This window comes from Palaemon carinicauda, chromosome 5 (assembly GCF_036898095.1).
Source record: "Palaemon carinicauda isolate YSFRI2023 chromosome 5, ASM3689809v2, whole genome shotgun sequence".
Lineage (NCBI taxonomy): Eukaryota > Metazoa > Arthropoda > Malacostraca > Decapoda > Palaemonidae > Palaemon > Palaemon carinicauda.
Genome location: NC_090729.1, coordinates 103,597,653 through 103,621,903, shown reverse-complemented (window position 1 = coordinate 103,621,903; position 24,251 = coordinate 103,597,653). Strand labels below are relative to the sequence as shown.

The 24,251-nt window shown below is 36.9% G+C and overlaps 1 protein-coding gene across 12 annotated transcripts in view; it reads left to right on the top strand.

Moving 5' to 3' along the window:
- Positions 1-24,251, top strand: part of LOC137641380 (nidogen-like) — a 349,006-nt gene that overhangs the window by 38,451 nt on the left and 286,304 nt on the right. For all 12 annotated transcript variants that reach the window (XM_068373890.1, XM_068373891.1, XM_068373893.1 and 9 more), the window contains exon 3: positions 18,125-18,261. In XM_068373890.1, coding sequence (XP_068229991.1) covers positions 18,125-18,261 — 137 coding nt within the window. The remainder of the gene's footprint in view (positions 1-18,124; positions 18,262-24,251) is intronic.

The window sequence follows — 24,251 nt, the reverse complement described above, 5'->3', positions numbered from 1 at the left end:
ACTTTTAAAGATTTCAAGTGAGGAACACATGTAAGCCTACAATCAAATATCAATCCCAAAAATGTAACTTCACTTATGCATGGAATGCGTTAACCTTTGATGTACGTTTCGGATACGACAGAAATGGACTACAACAGTTTTGCTTGTCGAAAACTTAAATCCATCTATATCAGCCCAATGAATTAGTTTGTCGATAGAGAGTTGTAATTTTCTCTCAACCATTTCCATTCTAGCTCCAGTAAATGATACAGAAAGATCATCTACAAATAGTGTTGAGAGAATATCTTGAGTAATGACAAATAAGGTTAAACTCAGCACACTACCCTGGGGAATTCCCTCCTCATGACTTTTCTTCTCTGACAGAATTTCACATACTCTAATTTTAAAAATTCTATGTGAAACAAATGCTTGAATGAACAATAGTAGCCCTCCTCTCAATCCTAAAATATGAATGGTTTTAAATACACCATATCTCCAGGTAGTATTATATGCCTTATCAAGATAAAATAAAAAAGACTGTTATATGGTGCTGGTTTGAAACAAAGGCTTCACAAATAGAGGACTGAAGTCGTATCACCACACCAGTTGTTGAATGCATTTTTCTAAATCCACACTGAATAGGTGATAGAATACCTTTCTTCTCCAGGTACCACACCAGTCTTGCATTGACCATTTTTTCCCATGATCGTACATAAACACCATGTCAGTGCAATTGGTTGGTAGTTTGCAGCTAAAAACTTATCCTTGCCAGGTTTTAGAAAGGTTAAAATAATGGCTAGTTCGCAAATACTTTGATAGTTATAAACAGGCCATATTCCGTTAATAGTGCTTAAAATAAATAACTTGGTAGGCACATGTTTAATCACTGCAGATGGAAATCCTTCAGGACCAGGGGCTTTATTGTTGCAATTAGCAAGTGCAGAATCAAATTCTCTTTCAGTAAAAGGATTATTGTAGGATTCCTCCTCTTCTGTTGCAAAATCTAGACTTTTCTGTATTTCATTGCTTCTATACTGGTAACCAGGAGCTACTTTACACTTGCTTGATATATTGGAGAAATGATCATCCAATGCATTGGCTGATCAGTCCCATACTGACCATTCACCTTCAACACTGGTGATGGGATAAGGGTGAAGCTGCCTGCTATCTTTTTTACTTTCTTCCACACAGAATATGGTGATGTTCTACTGTTAATGGAGGAAACAAAAGACATCCAAGACTGGCGCTTAGCTTTTTTCATAGCATGACGGAACTGTGCCATACATTTTTTTATATATTATCAAACTCTCCTCTGTACGGCATCTACGCAATCTAGTCAAAGATTTTCTTGTAGTTTCATGGAGGGCAGTTAATTCGGAAGACCACCAGGGGACTATGGTTTTGGGAATCGAATTGAATCCGGCTGTATGGAGAGTTCCATTTAGTAAGTCTATGGGATCATCAACACTTTCAAACTGTTCTGCATTCCCTCCAATTTCGGTTAGCTCATGCAATCTATCCCAGTCTGCCTTGTTAAGGTTCCATCGTGGCGATCTCTTTAAAGGTGGACCATTCTTGGTGATTATAATGATTGGTGCATGATCCTTTGTATGCCAATCATCTAATGTTCTCCAATCAAAATCGAGAAGGCAATTAGAGCTTGCAATTGATAGGTCAATGCATGGCAAGGTACCTGTTTGAACATGAAAGTGTGTGGGCTCACCTGTATTAAGGAGTCCTACATCTTCATTCTTTGCAACTGCTGATATCATAGTACCCTTTGCGTTTGCCAAAACATCACCTCATAAAGGATGTCTACTATTCAAATCTCATAATAAAAGAAAGGTTGAGGGAGTTGATGAATAATCTCTACTAAATTATCATACGAGATGTTATCATTTGGAGACAAGTAAAGTGAGAAGATTGTGTATTTTCTCTCTACACCTATCTGTACAACGGGATACAGATAGACCAAGATATATAAGACTTCCGCCATGGCTCCCTTCTCGTTGATGATGTAGTGTTCTATAGCTAACATACTCTCGAGGACAATGAGTATTAGCATTGAGCTTGCTCTCCTGTAGGCATACAATTATGAGGGAGGGCTCATGGATAAGGAGTTTAAGTTCTTCATATTTCGCCCTTAAACCCTGAAAATTCCAATGGATGAAGTCTTCCCATTAGCAAATTTTGATCCAACACTATTCCCTGGTGGTTTCTCTAGAGAGGGTCTTGATATATAAGAATTTCAGTTGTGTTTTTCTTTGTGTCCTTTTGATTTATTTGTTGAGGGGGATGGTGGACCTCAACTTATATCTCTGATTTATTTAGGTTGAATTCCAGTTGATCAGAAATACCAGCAGACATGAGGTCAAATTTATTTGAAGTCATAACTTTAATGGTTCTTATGGAAGGGGGCGAGAGAGATGGCCTCTCTCTTTTTCAATTAAAAGGTCGTGAGCTACTAGGTATTTGCACCTTCCCCAATTTGTTTTAAGTAGAACCTCCATTAAATCAGGCAAGGACACGGCCTGAGAGAGGTTTGTGCTATTGTTTAGAATGGAAGTAGATAGTTTTTTAATATCTTTCTGTTCTTTAAGTGTCTGTTTTGATTTTTCTACACCTTCCAGATATAATTTTGCAATTGGACTTTCACCTTTTTTAACTACTTGCATATCTTTCTTTATGTTGGAAGTGATGATACAATTTTCATGAGTGTGTTTTGGCAATTTTTTTGTCAAAACCTGTGGAAACGGTTGCCCTGGCCTTATCTGCTTTTCAAGAGCTCTTTTACGAGACTCTTTAAAAGTAACTCTTTCCATGGTCCTAAGGACCTGAATTTATTTTTCAATAATAAACTTAACACAGCTTTTAGAAGTAGCTGGGTGGGCTTCCCCACAGTGAATACAATTTGAATTTTCTGTGCATGCTCCAAATTTTTCTCCACAGTTGGCACAAACATCTGGCTTATTATTTAGTTTTTCCTTGCACTCTTGGCTTGAATGGCCATACATTTGGCAATGATAACATCGGAATGGTAAACGGATGTATGGTCTTACCTTTAATGATAGTCAACCAGCTTTAATAAAATTGGGTAGCCTACACTGATCATAAGTTAAAACTAAAGTAGCTAGTGGAACACGTTGTTCTCTGACTCTCTTTCTCATTCTAACTACTTTTAGTAATTCTTGACTTTTCAGTTCATCTTCTATTTCCTTTTCCTCTATCTCTAGTAACTCTGGAGCATATATCACACCACTACTCTAGTTAAAAATGAAGTGAGAAAAGCATTTGACATTATGATCATCCAAAGTTGAAAGTGCTTTCAATCTTTCACTTTGTATGGGGGATAGTGTCTCTATCAAGAGACTTCTATTTCCCTGGGAAGAATTTTTGGCCGCCCTCTATATCCTTTTACTATTTCCATATTGGCTTTAAAAACATTCACATTTTCATGTCTTCCATTTTCAAATTCTAAAATCAAAATTTTTCATAATTCACTATTTCATAGTAACCAGTTAGTATTTCTGCCTTTCTATATTTTTCTGTTTTGCAGATATTCTCTCTCTCTTCTTCTCTACATGGCGTGAGTTGGGTTCTCATGTCACAATATTAGAACCCGAGTTAGATCCAGCAATACTGAGGTCCTTGTTCGTATTTTCTAGGTTGTCACCAGAGTGGCTGGTTTCCAAAGAAAGAGCAAGCTGGTTATCCACCTCTTATCAGAGGATGACAGTCCTCCTATTCCATGTGGCTTAACATGAAAAGAGGTTTCAGCAGGGACTAGTCCCCTATTAGAGAGGGGCTGCCTCTCTTTAGGTTGGCGAACACTGGTCAATGGGTGTAGTTACTCCTCTCACCGACAACTCCAATGCCTGGCATCACCCATTACCCACATATATGGGATGATTTAAAACCGGATCACTGGAGTCTGACTGTTAACAGACTAAGTCTGCACCCAATGTGGTCTGCCAGAGGGTGATAGAGTCTAAATTTGAAGCATATACAAAAACTAGTCAATGTTCTAATATTGGTCTTCAACAAAATTCAGATAGAGCAAGGGCAAAAACCTGAAATAAAGGAGAAGGCTTATAGAGGTCCAGTCTTAGTCTGGTCTCTCAGAACTGGCCGTAGTGGTATGGTGGAACCTGCCAGGGTGGATTATCACCCTACCATCATTACCCAGCTCATCATTGAGACTCTCAAGCAGCTCCACTGTAGCATAGTGCTGGACCATCAGAGGGGTATTCATGACTTAGCTACCGTACATATAATACATTGGGAAGCTCCTAAAGCCAAGACTTTTGATGACCTGGCAGATAGTTTAACAGAATTAATATTGTGATTGTATGTTGCACATATTAAATACGCAGTGAAATATGTTTCAAGGAAGCATCATACAAGGAGGGTTCGATCTGTTAAGCATATCACCTACATCTGAATAATCCTACTTCAAAGTTCAATATCTGAATTTATCATCATTTCTGCAAACAAGTGTGATAGACAGGTTTCAGAGAATAAGATAAAACTTATTGCAGTTGGATTTTAAAGATATTACGACACTGAAGACACCTAAGCCAACTGTGATCATATAGGAATTTCAAGCATTCCACGAAGAAGCCAACAGTAAGAAAATTTTACCTTGTTCAATTTGGTTGTTGTACAGTTGTCCTGCTCATCCTAATACGTTCAATTAGACTCTAAGTTGTCTCCAGTTATGGATGAATTACAAAAAAAGAAAAAAGAAAATGTTGGGGCAATTTTAATTAACATAAAGGTGCAAAAGATCGGACGTGCTTGGGGTGTAGTACTAACCACACTTTAAACAGAACAGAAATTATTAGGTTCTGGAAGTGGTGGGTGTGATAGGAGGCACCACCCGAATACCCTCCAAAATTGGATGTAATCAACATGAAAGGTACAATTTTCATTTCTATGCCAAATGATTAAGGACACTACATTTCATCCAAATATGCAAGGTCAGATTGGAATTTCCATATGGTTTTAATTAACATGAAAGGTACAAGCACAACACCACTGGGGATTTGCAGATAGTGGTCATCTCAATATAATCACCAACTTAAGAATAGACATTAAGGTGGGAAGGACACTTAAGAGTAGGCCAAAGGTCATACGATACCCAATGACCCCTAATAACCCTTTTCTTTAATATGGAAGGTACATGCTTAAAACAACATTGATTTTGTTAAGAATGGTGTTATGATTCATAATCACTAACTTAAGAACAGAAATTGTGGTTAATAGATCATACAACACCTGATATTATACCTAATCAACTTGGAGTGTACGCCTTTAAAATCACATAGACATTATTGTGATTATTTTCTCAATCTTGAATAACAATAATATTTAATAATCAGCAGCTTTTTAGAAGTGTTTATACTGTATATAAAAATGAGTAATGATTGGACTCAATGAAATTGATCTAACAGTTAGAGTACCAAGGTTTTAGAAAAATTCTTTCTCTGTGACTAGTTTATTTTTGCAAAAAGAAATTTAACAACCGCGAAGTATCAAAATCCAGTACAAACGTACTCGTCTGATGATAGCAGATCCTCCTCTTCATCTGAAGAGGACAGCTGGAAGCCCTCATGAGATTCATCTTCGATATCTTCTTCATCTAATATCAATGCATCTGGTTGCTGGAGACCACTTAACCAAGAATTTTTCTATAACTTATCTTCGAGTTCCTAGTCATCATTTTCAGTAGGATGTTGCTGAATGTCATTAATTTCTGCATCTGCCCACATTCTTGCAACAAAAGACACTCGTCAGATATGTTGAGAAATCTCTGCCTTACAGGGTGGAATCATTCAGTGGTTCTTTGCTCTTTGACGTTGACCTAATGAGTTTCTCAAACATTTGGTGCTGATGTGCGTCCAAGGATAAGGCTGCCCCTTTTGCCTTTGCACCACAGATATTACAGCTTGTGTTGTCTTCTTGCTCAGCTTTCCTTTGCCATTTCTGCAAATGCTGTTTGTGTGTCAGTGTCATTTTTCAGCTGCTTGAATGGGCATACCTTGCCTTTTTTGACAATGGTTGAAGTGAAATCCGATCTTTTAAAGGAGTGGAAAGCAGGCATGGCATCGGAAAGCTTCTTTCCAATTGCCTTCCATATGTCAGTTATGATGATATAACTTCTGTCGTTTTGTACTGTTGCATCAACATCCATCCATACGTTCGCTTGAATGTTCCAGGAATGATGGACCAGCATGATCTGAACAGTTCCATTGTCCATAGACAGGTTTTATGTGAACACATATTAGTGTGCACACTTCTTTGTGGTTTGTTTTTAATTTTTCAACGACTTTCTCTCACCATTATGTGTCCTTGGGCGCAGGAGTGAAACCAGGCCCCAAAGTAAGATAGGTACACATGTAGTTGATCAATCTTGCACAGTGATGTGCCCCTCATTCTTCTGCCAGGAACCTAGGTAGTTCCTACTTGAATGATCTGAATTGAAAGCAGTTACCAATGTTCTTTGGGCGCTTTTGCTCAGCCCCAGCTATAACATATTCCCACTTCTTCTCACCAAGACGTCTTCTAGTCCATTCACTCTTCTTGATAGACTGAATAGTGTACACGTCAAAAACGATGTCGACTCTGTTTTCTGACATAGTAGTCAGTTACTGAAGAATACTAGCTGCTAAGCCACCATACGATGGGCGATTTCTTAGTTCCATTAACCTTTAACAGATTCGTTCCCATTACTTGCGATTTTTTTTTTCATAATTTCATCTTCTTTCTTCGATTAACTCTTACCATGATAACATCTTACATGGGTCAATGTATTTATTCCTTTGATCAGAATCCCTGGTCCTAGTAGATCTATCTCAATCTCTTTGTCCCTTGTTCAGTCCAGCTCAGTTACTGTACTGGAACCGATTCCATCATGTAATCTACAGCAAAATGTTTATAAACGTTTACTGCTGGTACCGATAATAGTAAAATAATCTGCTCTTTTATTTTACAACTTTCCCGGTCATGCCATTTCAGTTATCATTACTATTGCAAGTAATAAATGATAAACAGAGTAGAATATTAATTCTCTCAATATTTGTCTGTTCTTTATTCTGGATCACCAAATATTTTTGTCATACACGTTACTATAAAGAATGTTTCCAACACAAAATATCTAACCCTTTTGAAACGGTAAATAGTAAGTCTTTGGAAGCTAATTCACTAAACAAAAATGATAAACACACTAATCATATGCGACTAAATTTCAAAAGAACATTTTCCAACATTCAGGCCGATAATTTTTCGCATTGCATTTCGTGTGCTCAAATTATCCCCCAGTCTAATGAACATTGACAGTTTGAGTTCTTAAGGTTTACATTATCTTATGACCAGAAACCATCATGTTTTGGCTTTCACCTTTTTCAATTAACTACCTATGAATCAGTGGGATTTAGAATACCGGTGCATTTTACATACGGAATCTCTTTTAACACAAAAGTTCCACACACATACACACATACACACACACTAGGCTATACATAATTCAGAAAGGGTATATATATATATATATATATATATATATATATATATATATCAGTGATAAATTTTCCGGTCACAAGCTCTTGTCTTTGTGTGATTTCTCCTGGGGCTCTAATCCCGAGGTCGTTAAGAGAATCCAGACATTAATGTATAAAAAATATATGGCTTATTTGAATATATATATATATATATATATATATATATATATATATATATATATACATATACATATATATGTATATATAATATATACATACATATATATATATATATATATATATATATATATATATATACATATACATATATATATGTATATATAATATATACATATATATATATATATATATATATATATATATATATATATATATATATATCCCCTTTCTGAATTATATATAACTTCCCTTGACATGGTGAAACATTTTGTATAACGCCATGGTTTGCTGTGAACGGTCAGCCAAAAGTCTCCCATCATCACTAATGCTGTACAATATTGATATAAGAAATAAAATCCACGAAAGGAGTTAAAGCAGCAGGAGATGTTCTAATAATTGAATTAATGGTAGATGGAGATTTCATTGTTATAAAACTGGCTGAACTTTACACAAAATATCTGCAAGAATGCTCTATCTATACCTACACCTTGGAAAAGCTATCATTATATTAATTCACAATAAGGGAAACATAAAAGACCTGAAAATTATCGCCTTATAAGTTTACTTTCAGTTATATATAAAATATTTATAAATCATGCTAGGCTGATTAGTAAAACAGCTAAACTTTAGTCAACCAAGAGAGCAGGCAAGTTTTAGAAGCGGGTATTCAACAACTTACCAAATCAATGTAATTAACCAGCTAATGAAAATATCAACAGAGAATGGCAAACCACTTTGTATAGGCTGTGGCACTTGAATAATAAGTGATAGGAGGCGGGAAATTAGACGACTTATACATTGTGAAGAGGATTTACTGTCTAAATTAATTTTCACAGAAACATGAACAGAAATCTTCTTGAAAGTGAATGCATGAATCTTTAATGACATATTCAATGGAACTCTAAATCTATATAATTACATAATAGAGGAAATATAAGTCTCTCACGTACGTCTGAATTACTGGAACAGTATACTGTAAAATGATCATAATTGTAGATAACAATGAATCACTTAATAGATACAGACACACTCTGGGAAAATGGACTTAGAAGGGAAACAGTTGAAATAAATTACAAATTAGTAGATATTGGGCGTTTAGTTGCGTATCAACGCCAGCCATGGCTGAGATAAGGCTACCATGGTGGGTGGGCCAACTATGGATTGCCCACTCATAATTTGAGCTTGACCTGAACTAACTACTCTTGATTTCCCACCCGTTCTTATTGCACGCACATTGCTGGGGGGAGGGTGTTGGTATGAGGGCTTGTCATGTCTCTGTGTAGCGGGGGCAGGTGATGCAACCACATCTAGACGGTTCTCGCCTCCTTTACGTCCCCGGTGTACCTGTTGACATGGAAACAGATTCAGTACACGTGTGCTTGAGTCAACATATATTTAACAATGATAGGAAATAGGTTTAATCTGATTTCCCCACTACCCAGGAACGTGGAGATGAGGTCACAGGTCGGCAACCGCCGCCCTACTTCCTGCGACAATGGTAATCCAGTTAAAACGGCTATTTAGAATTTGTCTAAACCCCTATTAAAATTTTTACCTTAATACCTCTATACTGTGACAGCGTTTACAGACTATGAAAATTTTTTGATTATGTCAAAACTTCAGCAGTAAGGAAAGCCCTTCAAAGACAAGGAATAGATGAATCTTATGTTAAAAGACTTGCAGATTGCTGTACAGGAGGTACAGCAATCCTAAAACCACACAAAGATAGTGAGAAAATTCCGATTGAGAAAGGAGTTAGACAGAGACCACATCTCTCCTAAATTATGTCCAGCGTGCCTCAAAGTTTTCAAGAATTTAAACTGGGAAAATGTAGGAATTAATGATAATGGGGAGTAGCTTAATAACTTAATTTATTATTATTATTATTATTATTATTATTATTATTATTATTATTATTATTATTATTATTACTAGCAAGCTACAATCCCAGTTGGAAAAGCAGGTCACTATAATTATACTCAAGTGCTCTAGCAGGGAAAAATAGCTCAGTGAGGAAAGGAAATAAGGAAATAAACTGCAAAAGAAGTAATGAACAATCAAAATAAAATATTTTAAGAGCAGTAACATTGATATATATCTTTCACATATAAACTACAAAAACTTCAAAAATAAAACAAGAGCAAGAGAAATAAGATAGAATAGTTTGCCCGAGTGTACCCTCAAGCAAGAGAAGGCCACGGTATAGAGGTTTTGACACTATCCAAGACTACAGAACAATGGTTTTATTTTGCGGTGTCCTTCTCCTAGAAGAGCTGCTTACTTGGCTAAAGAGCCTCTTCTACCCTTAGCAAAAGGAAAGAAGCCACTGAACAATTACAGTACAGTAGTTAACCTATTGAGTGAAGAATAATTGTTTGATAATCTCAGTGTTGTCATGTGTATGAGGACACAGGACAATGTCGAAAGAATTAGCCAGACTATTCTGTGTATGGGTAGGCAAAGGAAAAATGAGCCGGAACTAAGAAAGGGATCCGATGTAGTACTGTCTGGCAAGTCAAACGACCCAATAATTCTCTAGCTGTAGTATCTCAACAGGTGGGTGGTGCCCTGGCCAACTTACCAATTACTAAGCTTTGCAGATGTCATAGTTGTATTTAGTGAATCATGGGAGAAATTGCAAAAGGTTATAGAAGATTTGAATAGAGAAAGCAGAAATGTCGGACTGAAAATGAATATGAGTACAAAAAGGATAATGTTCAATGAAAATGTAGAGACAACAAATTAGTGTTATGGACGAACCTTAAGAGTTTTTTTAATGAATATACGTTCTTAGAACAGGCAAAAAGTGTTTCCCCAGGACATAAGTCCGAAATCAAAAGAAGGATAAGAATGGAATGGAAATTATTTGGTAAAATATAGATTATGAAAAGTAAAATGTCACTTTCTCTAAAAAGAAACGTATTTAATGAGATGGTCCTATCAATATTAACTTATGCATCAGAAACTTGGAGCCTTACTAAAGCCTTAGAACATAAGCTACTTACAACTCAAGGAGCTATGGAAAGAATAATGATGGGTATAACACTAAGAGACAGCAAAAGAGCAACATGGATACAAAAGCAAACTAAAGTAAAAGATATTTTAACAAACATAAAAGAAAAAGAAATGAACATGGACAGCACATATGAGAATGACAGATAATAGACAGGCATTAAGAATAACAGACTGGGTCCCTAGAGATTGCAAAATGAAGCGGGGGAAGGAAGAAAAGACAATGGGTTTACGTGCTAAGAAGATTCGCTGGTTTAGACTAGCATAGAAAGACCACAAACGCAAATTACTAGATGTCAGAATGCCTCAACAAGATCCTGGCTAGTAGAGCTGTAACGTGTTCGCCTAGCAGTCGCATGGCTACACATCAATCCTAGCCCGACCACCACAGTGTTGCCCGGCTGACGTTTTGGTGAGCATCTATTTTGATGAAACTGGAACTAAAACCAGACACCTTTACCTTACCTTTTTTCCCCTTCCAATAACATGAAATTAATAAACAAATAATGGTTGTGCATTATCAAAGGTCCAATATGAAATACCTGCACCAGAAAAACCTGAATTGTAACTTCTATCACCGAATGAAACAAGATACCAAATGAATGCAGTCTTCCCTTATTCATTTAAGTATAAAGTTAAAAATCTGTAAATAAAATGGAAGATCGCAAATGATAACCATTTAACCATCAAATAGGTGGTGCGGGTACATTATTTGTTAATGAATAAATTGCACATTTAATGTTTTGGTAAAAACAGAAAGCAAATGACAGATTTTAGAGAAAATGCCTGAAAGGCTCAGTTAAAGCTAAGAATACTAAGGGATACAAATCTGAAGTATTTTTAGAAAGGGAAAGGGAAGATGATCCTGCTGCAGAGATAAGTCACTGTTGGAAGATGGTGCTAAGTTTTGGTAATAAAACTAGCAAGGAACAGGTCATCAAAACAACACCTGACAAGTCTTGGAAACTTCCGATTTTTGGGGGAGTCTGACAAAATCATATATGGAATTGCTATTCAGAACAGATTTTAGTAATTCTAAAGCAAAAATACAAAGATAAGTTTAACTATTTTTGATAAAACCAAGCTTCCTTATAGCCTGGATACCTCTAAGGTCGAAAACTGGATGATATTCCGTAATTTACTGGTTATCTCTTATTTCATTTGCATGATATGAAAATCTTGATGCACATAAAATTTGCATTCTGCTATGAAGTACATTATACATATTTCGCTTTAAATATCGATAAATATAGGCTCTTGTCCTTTCTGTGGATGGACTCTCGTTAATTGAAATGTCATTGTAGATAGTAAAATTGTGATGAAGTAACTGCAGGTATTCCATACATTTGATTTGAATGACCACAGAAATATAATACGAGAGAGAGAGAGAGAGAGAGAGAGAGAGAGAGAGAGAGAGAGAGAGAGAGAGAGAGAGAGAGAGAGATAAATTTACAGTGCAATAGACAGTAAATATTGCACTTGAAGATAAGACCAAATAAATAAGAAAAAAAAATATGTCCTTTAGTGCTGAGAATTTTCTAAATGGAAGAGATAAGTCAATTGATAGGTACAACAGAAATGCAAGTTATGCTAAGGATTGTCTCACATACATTTATAAAATTTTTAGTTAGCTTAGAAGAATAGCTAAATTTCATTATAGTACAAGTCTCAAACCCTACATGAGTTTCACGTAACGTATGAAATTGCTTGAAAAAGGTAATCAGTAATAGACTTTATGTAGCCAAAATTTTCAAGGTTTTCCCTAGGTATAAGGTCAAGCTAACGTTATAATAAGAATGTAAGAATTCTATTAAATATTTGCTTTATATCTTGAGATATAAGTTGCAGCTCCAAGAAAAGTGAAAGAAAGGCGTACAACAGAAAGTATATTTGAAGAGATCGACTATCTCTATCTCTCTCTCTCTCTCTCTCTCTCTCTCTCTCTCTCTTTATTCAGCCAGCGATCTCGGTAGTGAGCCTAGCTTCCTTGGCTGAGGTATCGTTCTTGAGTTTTGGACGTCAAGTATGAACGGATTCCTCCAAATTGAGACAACCTCTGTTGACGTAAACAGCAAATTAGGCACCTACTATGTATTTCTGGCAAAAAATAGTGTGGTCTTCTTTAATACCTCCGTTACTAATTACTTGATCAGAATGGTACCTTGACACATCAATCTATAGACCTCCCCCTAATTTTTGATACTTTAATGCATTGGCAAATCTCGTTAATTAAGGCGTTTACTCTTGTCCTAATAAAGCTCAAGCCAAGTGGATCGGGTAAGTAGGTAAAGAAATTCAAATATCTGCACTCCCCTATCCCTCCCCTCTCCTTCCCTCCCTCTGTCTAGACCCTCCTCCTATCCCTCTAGTAAACCCCTTTCTTAGTCTCTCAGGCGTCGCTTACTCTACCTTTTCTGTAAACTGTTATATTTGGTAATAACAGATAGAATTGATATGTTGGATTTTTGTTATAATTATCATTAACATTTCATGATATTGTTGTATTTCGTCATAGTGTATAAGGAGTTTATAGCCTTTAGCCTTTTTTATCCAGCTGGATGAACCTGCCCTGAGGGTTTCTTTTGACTGTGTAAAAATAATGATTCACGTGGTTTCCAAAGGCAGTATTGATGGACTTTATCTCATTGAAAAGCCTGTGTGGAATAAACAATAGTTGTAGAGTACAAACTGAATTATACTGAGACAAATAATCATAGTAGTTAAAATTATGATAACAAATCTACAAACTACATAGTTTGTTGGATTGATATGCACAATTACACACACACATGCATGCACATACACACACACCCATATATATATATATATATGTATATATATATATATATATATATATATATATATATATATATAGGGAGTGAATTATAGGGTAAATAGTAAGATTTACTTATTCAGTAATATGCTTGTGTTTCTTATGCCACATTGTGTTATTGTGTGTGTCCAGCAAACCTGAAGTTTCTCCTACCTGTTAAAGGGCCCAGCCGGTATGCCAATATATGGAAGTATATGACAAAAAACACAAAATCCTAAATATATTCACTGAGCTTTGTATGGCAATGGAGAATGCGTATACGAAATATTTGGTCAAAATTCCTCTTACTTTCATAGTTACAGGGTAATTAGTAAAAGTAACTTAATAAGGCAAAAACATTGATCCCTACTAGAAAATGCAGTATTTCTTCTGTTATTGTAAATTTTTATAATCATTACATTTTAATAAAAAAAATGTGAGCAATGGCATCAGCATAGAATCCATGAGTCACAAGATGAAGTATTATACCCTATTACCCTTTGAGGCTTTGACCTTCAGTGCTAGCTCAAACCTCAGCGAGAGTACACGTTTGAGTTTGATCTCTAACATTCACTTGCTTTTATGTCAGGTTTTCTTGGTTTCAGCAAAAATTTCATCATGTCAAAGAGGAAAAGACAATTTCAACATCTTGCTAACATAAGGAAGAAGAAAATTTTCTCTAATAAGAGTTCAGAAGTGGAAATATCGGCGATAATAGCGGAGTTAGTGACGGAGAGAAGGAGTGGTGTGGATGAAGGAGCGGCTGCCTTGCCTGACAGAAGCAAGATATTGAGCAAAAGGATCTTCATTTAAGATTAGATTATGATAAATAACATTGTGTTGGTTTATTGATATCCAAAAAAGAACATTAAATGCATAATAATCATGATTTATTAATATTATCTTTGTGAAAACAATGCCTGTATCTCAAAACTATACCCAATGACCTTCAAATTCCATCTTCTCCCTTAGCTTTAAAGATATAGCGTTGAAATTGGTATATAACTTAGAAAGAAATTATAAAACAATAAAATAGAGCACGTTTTTCCAATTTTTGTTTTATATCTTTTTCTTGATTTTTCTCCCTGATTTATGGGGTTTATTTTTTACCATAATGAAATAATTCATAACTATTAAAAAATGGCTTTTTGCTTGGAGGTCCACATCAGGTCTATATAGGGTAGTGATCCAAGATCTTAATATCAAATATCAAGGGAGGATAAATTGCCATGGCGCTGCAAAACCGAAGGTCAGAAGTTAAAATCCTATGCAGTTTGGAGATATCCTAGGTCACCTTATTAAGTGGTATGAATGTCAAAGTCTTGTCCTTAGAAAACGGCATTAGCCAGCCGGCCCCCTTAAAACTAATCCTTAGTTTATTGTTACCTTGTTCCATTTTGCATATGGAATGGAGACGCAATGCCAATGCATTTCTGCATTTTCGGGGGCAAATTAACACGCCAGTCATGAATATGATGGGGGAAACCTCCTTGGTAAAACAAACACTGAGACAACAAACTGCTTTGTCATAAACCATAGCAGATACCCAAATTATGATCGTTAATGGTAAAGTAAGCTAATACACCGTAAAATTTTTGGTCAATTTATATAACACTTGATTACATTTACTATACCTTTCAAAGAGGTATAGCCCATCAATCCTGATTTTGGAAAACTCATGTTTCATTATTTTTACCCAGTTAAAAGAAGCTCTCAGGGCAGGTTCATCACGTTGGATAAATAGGTTAAAGGCAATAAACTCCTTATACACCATGACGAAATACAACAATATCATGAAATGATAATAATAATTATAATAAAAATCCAACATATCAATTCTATCACTTATTAAACAATATAACAGGTTACAAAAAGGTCGAGTAAGCGACGCCAGAGAGACTAGGAAAGGGCGTTACTAGCAGGATGGGACGAGGGTCCAGACAGAGGGAGGGAAGGAGAGGGGAGGGATAGGGGAGTGTAGATATTCGAATTGCTTTACCTACTTACTCGATTCACTTGGCTTGGACTTTATTCGGACAAGAGTAAACACCTTAATTAACAAGATTTGCCAATGCATTAAAGCAGAAAAAATTAGGGGGAGGTCTATAAAGTGCTTTGTTAAAGTACCAATCTGATCAAGTAATAAGTATGGGAGGTATTAAAGAAAAACACACTATTTTTGCCAGAAATGCATACTAGTTGGTAACTGACCGTTGCGGGTCGCAGCTAGGGTTAAGAGAGAAAGAGATAAGAAGAGAAGAAAAACTGACTTATGTGCCTGTTGTCGCTCACCAGGCTTGCATTACCAAACAATTCTTCTTGGCTCAAGGGGTTAACTACTTCACTGTAATTGTTCAGTGATTACTTTCCTCTTGGTAGGATTAGAAAAGACTCTTTAGCTGTGGTAGGCTAAGCAGCTCTTCTGGGAGAAGGAAGCGCCAAAATCTCATCATTGTTCACTAGTCATGGGTAGTGCCATAGCCTCTGTACCATGGTCTTGCACTGTCTTGGGTTAGAGTTCTCTTGCTTGAGGATACACTCAGGCACACTATTCTATATTATTTCTGTTCCTCTTGTTTTTTTTAAGATTTTATATTTCATATAAGGAAGATTTATTTTAATATTTTTACTGTTCATAAGATATCTTACTTTAGTTGTTAATTTCTTCTCTTGTAGTTTGTTAATCTTATTGTTTCCTTTCCCCACTGGAGTATTTTCCCTGTTGGAGGCCATGGGCTTATAGCTTCCTGATTTTCCGACTAGGGATGTGGCTTAGCTAATAATAATAATAATAATAATAATAATAATAATAATAATAATAATAATAATAATATTGATAACAAATGGGAGGGCCTCAGTAAGATATTCCTCATTGTACGGGGGTGAAACCATTCAGAAGACTCTCTCTCTCTCTCTCTCTCTCTCTCTCTCTCTCTCTCTCTCTCTCTCTCTCTCTCTCTATTGATTAGGCAATGAGTTTCTAAAGATATCTATCTATTCTCTCCCTCTCATATCATCCTTTGCGCTCTTCATGTTTTTATTATGTAGTGAATAGCAGTAATCGTAAAACAATTGTGTCAAGTTGGAAAAAGTCTGAAGTTTTGGCTCTCTCGCTACACCGCCTTTTCCTTTTTTTTTCTTTTTTTTTTTCCTTTTATTTTTACTCGCATAACCTAAGTTTGCCGGCTCCGTTTTTGGCTCTTAACTACACCATATTTCATGCAAGTGCAAATGTACGTATATCCCAGTCATGGTGTTTCAGGGGTTAGCGAAACCCCTTCTTGAGGGGTTCCGTGCCACAATAGCAACATCATTTAGCCTCAATATGCATTCACATTTTGACAGAAAGTTTACTTTACTTCAGCTCCCAGATCCTCGGCAGTGAAGTGAATCCCGGGCACCAACACTGGAACTTATGACTCAAACTTTATACGCTTTCTTTCATATGAACTATGGTTATCCTTTATACTGTGAATAACACGAATTTTCTTTCGCTGAAAGAATGTCTAGAAAACGAAATACATAATAGCAGTGTTGTGGATGATCAGATTCACTGATTTCTCTAAAGGAAAATGAAAGGCGTTTGAAAATCTCATGGAATAGGCTGGTTGGTAGCAACAGTATCGTTGGAACTTGAAAATCGAATCCACATGGATGCACAGTGGAATACAAAGTATATATATATATATATATATATATATATATATATATATATATATATATACATATATATATATGTATATAAATACATATATATATATGTATATATATTTTTTTTAACAAAAAGATTATAGTATATAAAACATTTGCTATATATATATATATATATATATATATATATATATATATATATATATATATATATATATATATATATATACACACATATATATATATGTATATAAATACATATATATATATATATGTATATATATTTTTTTTAACAAAAAGATTATAGTATATAAAATATTTGCAGGGTCAATAACCAAAGTCCTAGTGACTTCATTTTATAATATCAAATTAATCATACAATACCAACAAACCCCTGAGTAATTGAAAACCTCTTTCTTACAAAAAAAAAAAAAAAACCCATTAGTGACCTCTGGTAATTCATTGTCATTCACAGTACAAATTTAATGTAATCACAAAATTATTCATGCTACAAAATTTAGAATATTTGTCAATAATCTTGCAGTAATGATTCATATGACTAGTCTCCTATTTGTGTGTGCACAAAATGTAGTCATAACGTTGCAATTACACACGGTAAATCCAAAATTCTACTTTTTAATGGGAATTAAGAAATCTAGAAAAACCTAATATTACAGCCCCTTCCCGTTTCTTTTGACAGAAGGTATTTCAGAACAAAACACCACATTGTGAAAAGTACTAACACAAACTGCAAGAAATACTGCAATGAATTAGCACATAGGGTTTTTGTGTATAATTCACAAAATCAGAATAGGCTACTGTACTGTGTATATCACCAATAGGGCTGAAAATCCTCTAGTGAGTGCCCCTAAGATTTTTTTTCTTTTTTTTTTGCAATAATTAACTTTAATTTTCTTGTGAAATTAGTATTTTAAAAAATGATCGTTTCCCCTATTTTACGTTAATTTTTTAATTTTTTGTTTTTTTTCAGGTTAACATCAATGGTTTTGTTTCCTTCTTGACTGAGATTCCAAACTTCTTTAACGTGCAGTTCCCATTAGAGTACCCGATAATAGCACCTTTTTACTCCGACGTTGATACTACAAGAGCGGGCAATATTTGGTACAGGTAAGATCACAATTTCCATTTAATCTGTGTATTCCAGTTATCACAAACTGACAATTATCATCTTAAGACATTTTACTTGTATGTTTATAAGAGAAAGTGCAATAAAGCAAACACTAAATTTCTTTTCAAGAACTAAAAATATTATTGTTCCAGTTACGAAACATGCACACTCAGCTCTGTTACTTTCAATGGAGGAAATAATGTATATCCGAAATTTGAGTCTTATAGCGTCGAGATCTATATGAATATCGGTTATCTTCGTTGGATGGGCCTATAGTCCGTTTGCCACCCGTATGTGTCCTGTACTAAACCTTGTTATTGTTGGAAGTGTATTGTTGTTTTTATGGTTTCTTACTTGGGTCTGTAAAGAAATTCTGGCTTGGTTGCCGAGACCCCGCTAATTTATATAAATCCAAGATGGGCGCCGCTAGAGGAGATGGAAAATACCTTTTCATCCAATTAACTTACAATAAAGTGTGTTATCCTATTTCCTTTACAAATCTGAGGTGATAAATCAATTTATGGGGTCGGTTGTGTGATTCGAGGTCAAATTCTTGGTCAAAATTCATGTTTAATGCTATTTTTAGAATATTGAGGGGGTTAAAAATTTTTCTCTGAGGAATCAATTTTAGTGGTACATTTTGTGATTCGGGAGAAAATTCAGGATAAGTAATCAAGTTCAAACTAATTTTTAGTTAAATAACAAGAATTATGGTGCTGAAACTTATTTATTCACAGGGATTGCGCCCATTCATCATCAGAGCTTTTTCAGTTTCCACATATTCTTCTCCTTCCTCTTCCATTTCATTTTTGCCTTCCTCCCATGTCTCAAATGGGCTATATTTACAAGAATAGCAGACAGTGCATAATATTTTTCCAACGTGGCAACTGCAACGTTCAGTGTCGCAGGCCTTCACCACAGCCTTACAGCTGCACCACACTTCATCCATACATTCTTGGGGTCCTGTGGGCTGATTGGAGGTGGCTGGTCTTGGGATGCTATCTTTGATTTTCCACCCATACTTCGTGAATCAAGTTCAGGTGGAGCATGCCGGTCAGCAGATTTTGCAAACATGGTCTGCAGATGAGCACCTGAGATGTGCAGGAACAGATTGTGCTCTGTTGGTGGTAACGGCATGATCTTGAGCCACTTGCCAAACTTCTTTGTGTACACATGGTACTTTGCCACACTCACTGCTGTCCCTTGCTGTACACCATATAAAGCAAGCTGTACATAGGTGGCATCAAGCTCTTCCATGACCAAGTACAGGCCTCGGAAGTTGCAGCTTTCAGGGTTTTCAGGGTCGATAATTTCCCCTTGTCATACAGGTATGAGATAGTATCTGAACCATTAAGACAGTGCTTTTCCAGAATCTGAAAGAACTTGGGAGCTAGTTGTGCACAGGTGGTATTGATGCCCCAAACAGCTTCATCCCGCTGTTTCATTTACACTGTGGCCTGAATCTTGTTTTAGAACACTCAGTAGACAAGCAGAACAAACACATCAGTATCATCTGAGATAACAGTCAATCAATCTCCATCATAAGGGTCAACACCACACAGTATTCCAGCAGTTTTATTTCAGCTGTGACCAGATTGTGAATAAGTTTTTCCTAATCTCGCAGTTGAATCCGTGAAGATGTTCAAGTTTGCATCGAACGTTTTATAGTTTGTATATGACATATCTATTTTAACTTTCTTACGGACCTTAAAATATTTTATAATTTATCCATTACTTAGGTATAGTTTATTTGGTAGTCTCTTATTTCCATTCCTCACTGAGCTATTTTTCCTGTTCCAGCCCTTTGGCTTTTTCAACCAAGGTAGTAGCTTGGCTATCAATAATTATATATTTATATACACACACACACACACACATATATATATATATATATATATATATATATATATATATATATATATATATCTTTATATATATATATATATATATATATATGTGTGTGTCTGTGTCTGTGTGTGGTAGAATATTACAGAACCAAAATTATCTTAGAAATCCTCGAGACAACGCACCAATGTCTATTTAACAATTTACTTACTGTAAACCTTAATCTATTTAGTACATGCTAATATATATATATATATATATATATACATATATATATATATATATATATATATATATATTATAGTCCCGTGGTCTGGGAACCTAAATATAATATTATATATATTATGGATGGGAAGCTATACAAGCTCTCGAGTTCCTAACTCACCTGTTTGTTTTAACTTTAATCTGTTACACTTGAAAATATTAATATCCGAGTTCTGAGATAGTTATATAACTCCCAGACAGCAATATATAAAACACTGAATATCCAAAGGTCTCTTAAGTACACTCAAAACAAAATTGGGTAATTATTATTAAGAATTATTCAAACAACTTCTCACTTCTATTCTTTAACATGGGTACAAGCGTGTACTGAAATAAACACCGTTGATTGAAATAATACACTCTTTGCAAAAATAAATATAATCTATAAAAATTACAACACTTAGAAAGAATTTAAAAAAAGAAGAAAAATAAATCACTTGAAATATTAAGTCTGAGCAAAACTTAGACTAAGGAAAAAGAAATTAATACTTATGAAAATTATACAATCACTTATTTCACTTGAAATTAAATTTTACACAATAGTATAATGAAAATAGTTAACGTGATTATGATACAAATATACTTCATGTTTGTACATAAATCTCCCTGGGCCAGTTACAAAGATTTACACATTACTAGTCCCCACCACAACACAATGAATCACCCTTAACGTCTTCCGTAACGTTTAAACACACTACACACGATATACTGTATGTTGTAATTAAAATTAATAATTTTGGAGAGGACTCATTTGAGGCACTATAGAGGGAGAGGGGTAAATTTGCTTCGTTCACAGGACAAGCTATTCTCTTCTCCTGCTATGCAACCCTGGGGGTGCATATTCATGAACTTAGTAATTTCTAGATTACTCTAAATAGATTATTCTCGTGGCTTGGGGGCCGGCTCCTAGCAACGCAAAGTTATCGACTGGATGAAAATTCAGGGGGACGAACCTCAATTTCAGGTAACTCTCTCTCTCTCAGCTGTTCCACCCATCTACCGTTCTCAGAAATATAAGAATAATAAAATCTAACACTGTGGTTTTCGAGAACCTTCTAAAACACGGGGCAAATATAAGAATTGCATATTTTTTCACAAACATGACGCAATACCTCATAAAAATTAAAAAAAAAATTGCATAAGCTCTCATTCATACCTCGTAGGGTCATATAACACTCTTAAACAGCTTGCGTAAGGCTTCGTAACAAAATATGTGGAATAAAAAGTTAATTCTTAAAAGTAACATAAATTTACATATACTGACTTGAATGAAAAATACAATGAAATTAACGTAATTTACATACAAACCTTATATCTACATGAGAGGAACTCACCTTACGAGCTGGCTATTCACCTCCTGAATAAACAAATGCAATAAATAAATAAGATACGTGAATAAATTATGTACTCTACGTTAAACCAGCTTCATAAGAATATATATATATATATATATATATATATATATATATATATATATATATATATTGTACCAACCGTGTGTCACACGATCGTACATAAATTATTTTGTATATATTATGCCTGTATCTGCGCTCTTCTCTCGCACTAAAACGAACCTGAATAATCATGTCTCCGGTTTTCCTCTGTAACTTTGTCACTTTCTCGAACATGTATTTTCCTGTTGCCTTGAGGTTTTGTATATAAAGGAGAGTGTTCCTTAATAAAGTACTCAGTTGATTGCATCCTGCCTTTGAGTTCACAACCCTCTCTCGGCCCGTCACATTGGTGACCCCGGAAGTCGACTCGCTCCCACCGCCCTCCACCCCCACCCCCTCGCCCCTCCATCGTTGGTACTATGGCGGACTCTACGGCAGTTGGTGCTGCGGCCGCTCCATTTAAACTTTCATCGTTTGCCAGCGGAGAGGCGTTTGCTTGGTTTCAGCGCGCAGAAGTCCAGTTTCGCATTAGGGGCGTGACTCGCTCAACCACCAAAGCGGATTATGTTCTCGCGGCGATACCCGAGGACACCTTCCCAGAAATATCCGACTGGCTTTGTGAACAAGGAGACACCCCAATAGCGTATGACGCCCTCAAAACATACCTTCTGCAGCAGTACTCGCCGTCGCCAGCCGCCCGTATAGCAAAGCTTTTTCAGCTCTCGCAACAACCGTTGGGGGACCAAAGGGCTTCACTTGCCCTCAGGGAAATGACCAGTATCGCTTGCCTTCAATCTGCCACAGACGGCTCTCCTCGTGAGGTGAACCTACTTCATGCCCTTTGGATACGCCGTTTACTCGAACCTGTACGCGCTGCCATACCCGATGTCGATAGTTTACCCATAAAGGACTTGATGACCAAACCCGACGCCCTTATGGACAGCCACTTCAAGACCTCCATCAACGCCTCCACCCCTGACGAAGAGGATGCCTATTCAACGTCAACCGAAGCTGACATGAATGCCGTAGGACATACACGCCTACCCCGTGACGTGCCGAAGCAGCTACAAAGCCGCCCACCACCCACCAATCGCTCACACCCCAACGAACGACTTCTACAGCCACTTACTACCTCCCATCCGCCGCAGTTTTGCTACTACCACTTCAGATTCGGGGCAACCGCGAAGAAATGTGCCAAGGATTGTCAGTGGCCAAAAAACGTGTAAGTGGGCCATCACTCGTGGTGGTGGCCTCCCGTGTTTCTAATCTTTTCTTTTTACAGGATGCAGGAACGGGCGTGCGATTTTTGGTAGACATGGGTGCTTGTCGTTCTCTTTTGCCAAGGAAACTCTTCAAGGGACGACGTAGTCTGTCTACATCTGCCGACGTCCGCTTAGTAGCTGCCAACGGATCTGCGATACCCACCTACGGTTGTTACGAGACCCTCACATTATCATTCGGAAACGGTAAATTCAATTGGAAGTTTCTCGTTGCTGACGTCACAATGCCAATCCTCGGTGCGGATTTCCTCTCTCATTCCGACGATTGGTCAACGCAGACTCGTACTTGTCGACACCTCTTCAACCCGCCCCCTCTAACCTCGCTCTCCACATCAGCGCACCCACGGATGCCTACGCCTACCTCCTCACGCCGTACCCGGAAGTTTTCCGTCCAGAACTTCGCCAAACGCCACGGTTCCTGCCAAGCACGGTATTTATCACCATATCAAGACGACGGGACCCCCAGTCTTTGCAAAATTCAGACGTCTGGCACCGGAACGATTGGCAGCCGCCAAACAGACGTTCGCCGAAATGGAGGAAATGGGCCTTTGCCAAAAGGCCTCCAGCCCATGGTCGTCACCCTTACACATCGTTCTGAAGAAAGACGGCTCCCTCCGTCCGTGCGGGGATTACAGGCGCCTGAACATGCAAACAGAACCGGATCACTACCCCCTCCCAAACATTGCCGACATGACCTCCTACCTGCACAAAGCGAAGGTTTTCTCTACGCTCGACCTCCTGAAGGGGTATTATCAGGTGCCTATGAACCCAGAAGACATCCCCAAGACCGCCATCACCACTCCGTTTGGTACATACACCTTCAATTACTCCTGTTTTGGCCTTCGTAATGCTGGGGCAACGTTTCAACGTCTCATGGATGGCATCTTAGGGGACCTCCCTTTCTGTGTATGTTATGTGGACGACATACTTGTGTTCTCCTCCTCAAAAGAGGAACACCTCCGTCACCTGCGCATCGTGCTCGACCGCCTGCAACAAAACGGCCTTGTAGTCCGGTACGACAAGTGTACCTTTGGCGCCAACGAAGTGTCGTTCTTAGGGCACCGTATCACTCCTCAAGGAGTCCATCCCCTCCCTGAGAAGGTAGCAGCCGTTCAGAGCTTCCCCGCGCCCTCGACCGTCAAAGCTCTGCAGGAATTCTTGGGCATGATCAACTATCATCACCGTTTTCTGCCAGCCATTGCCGCC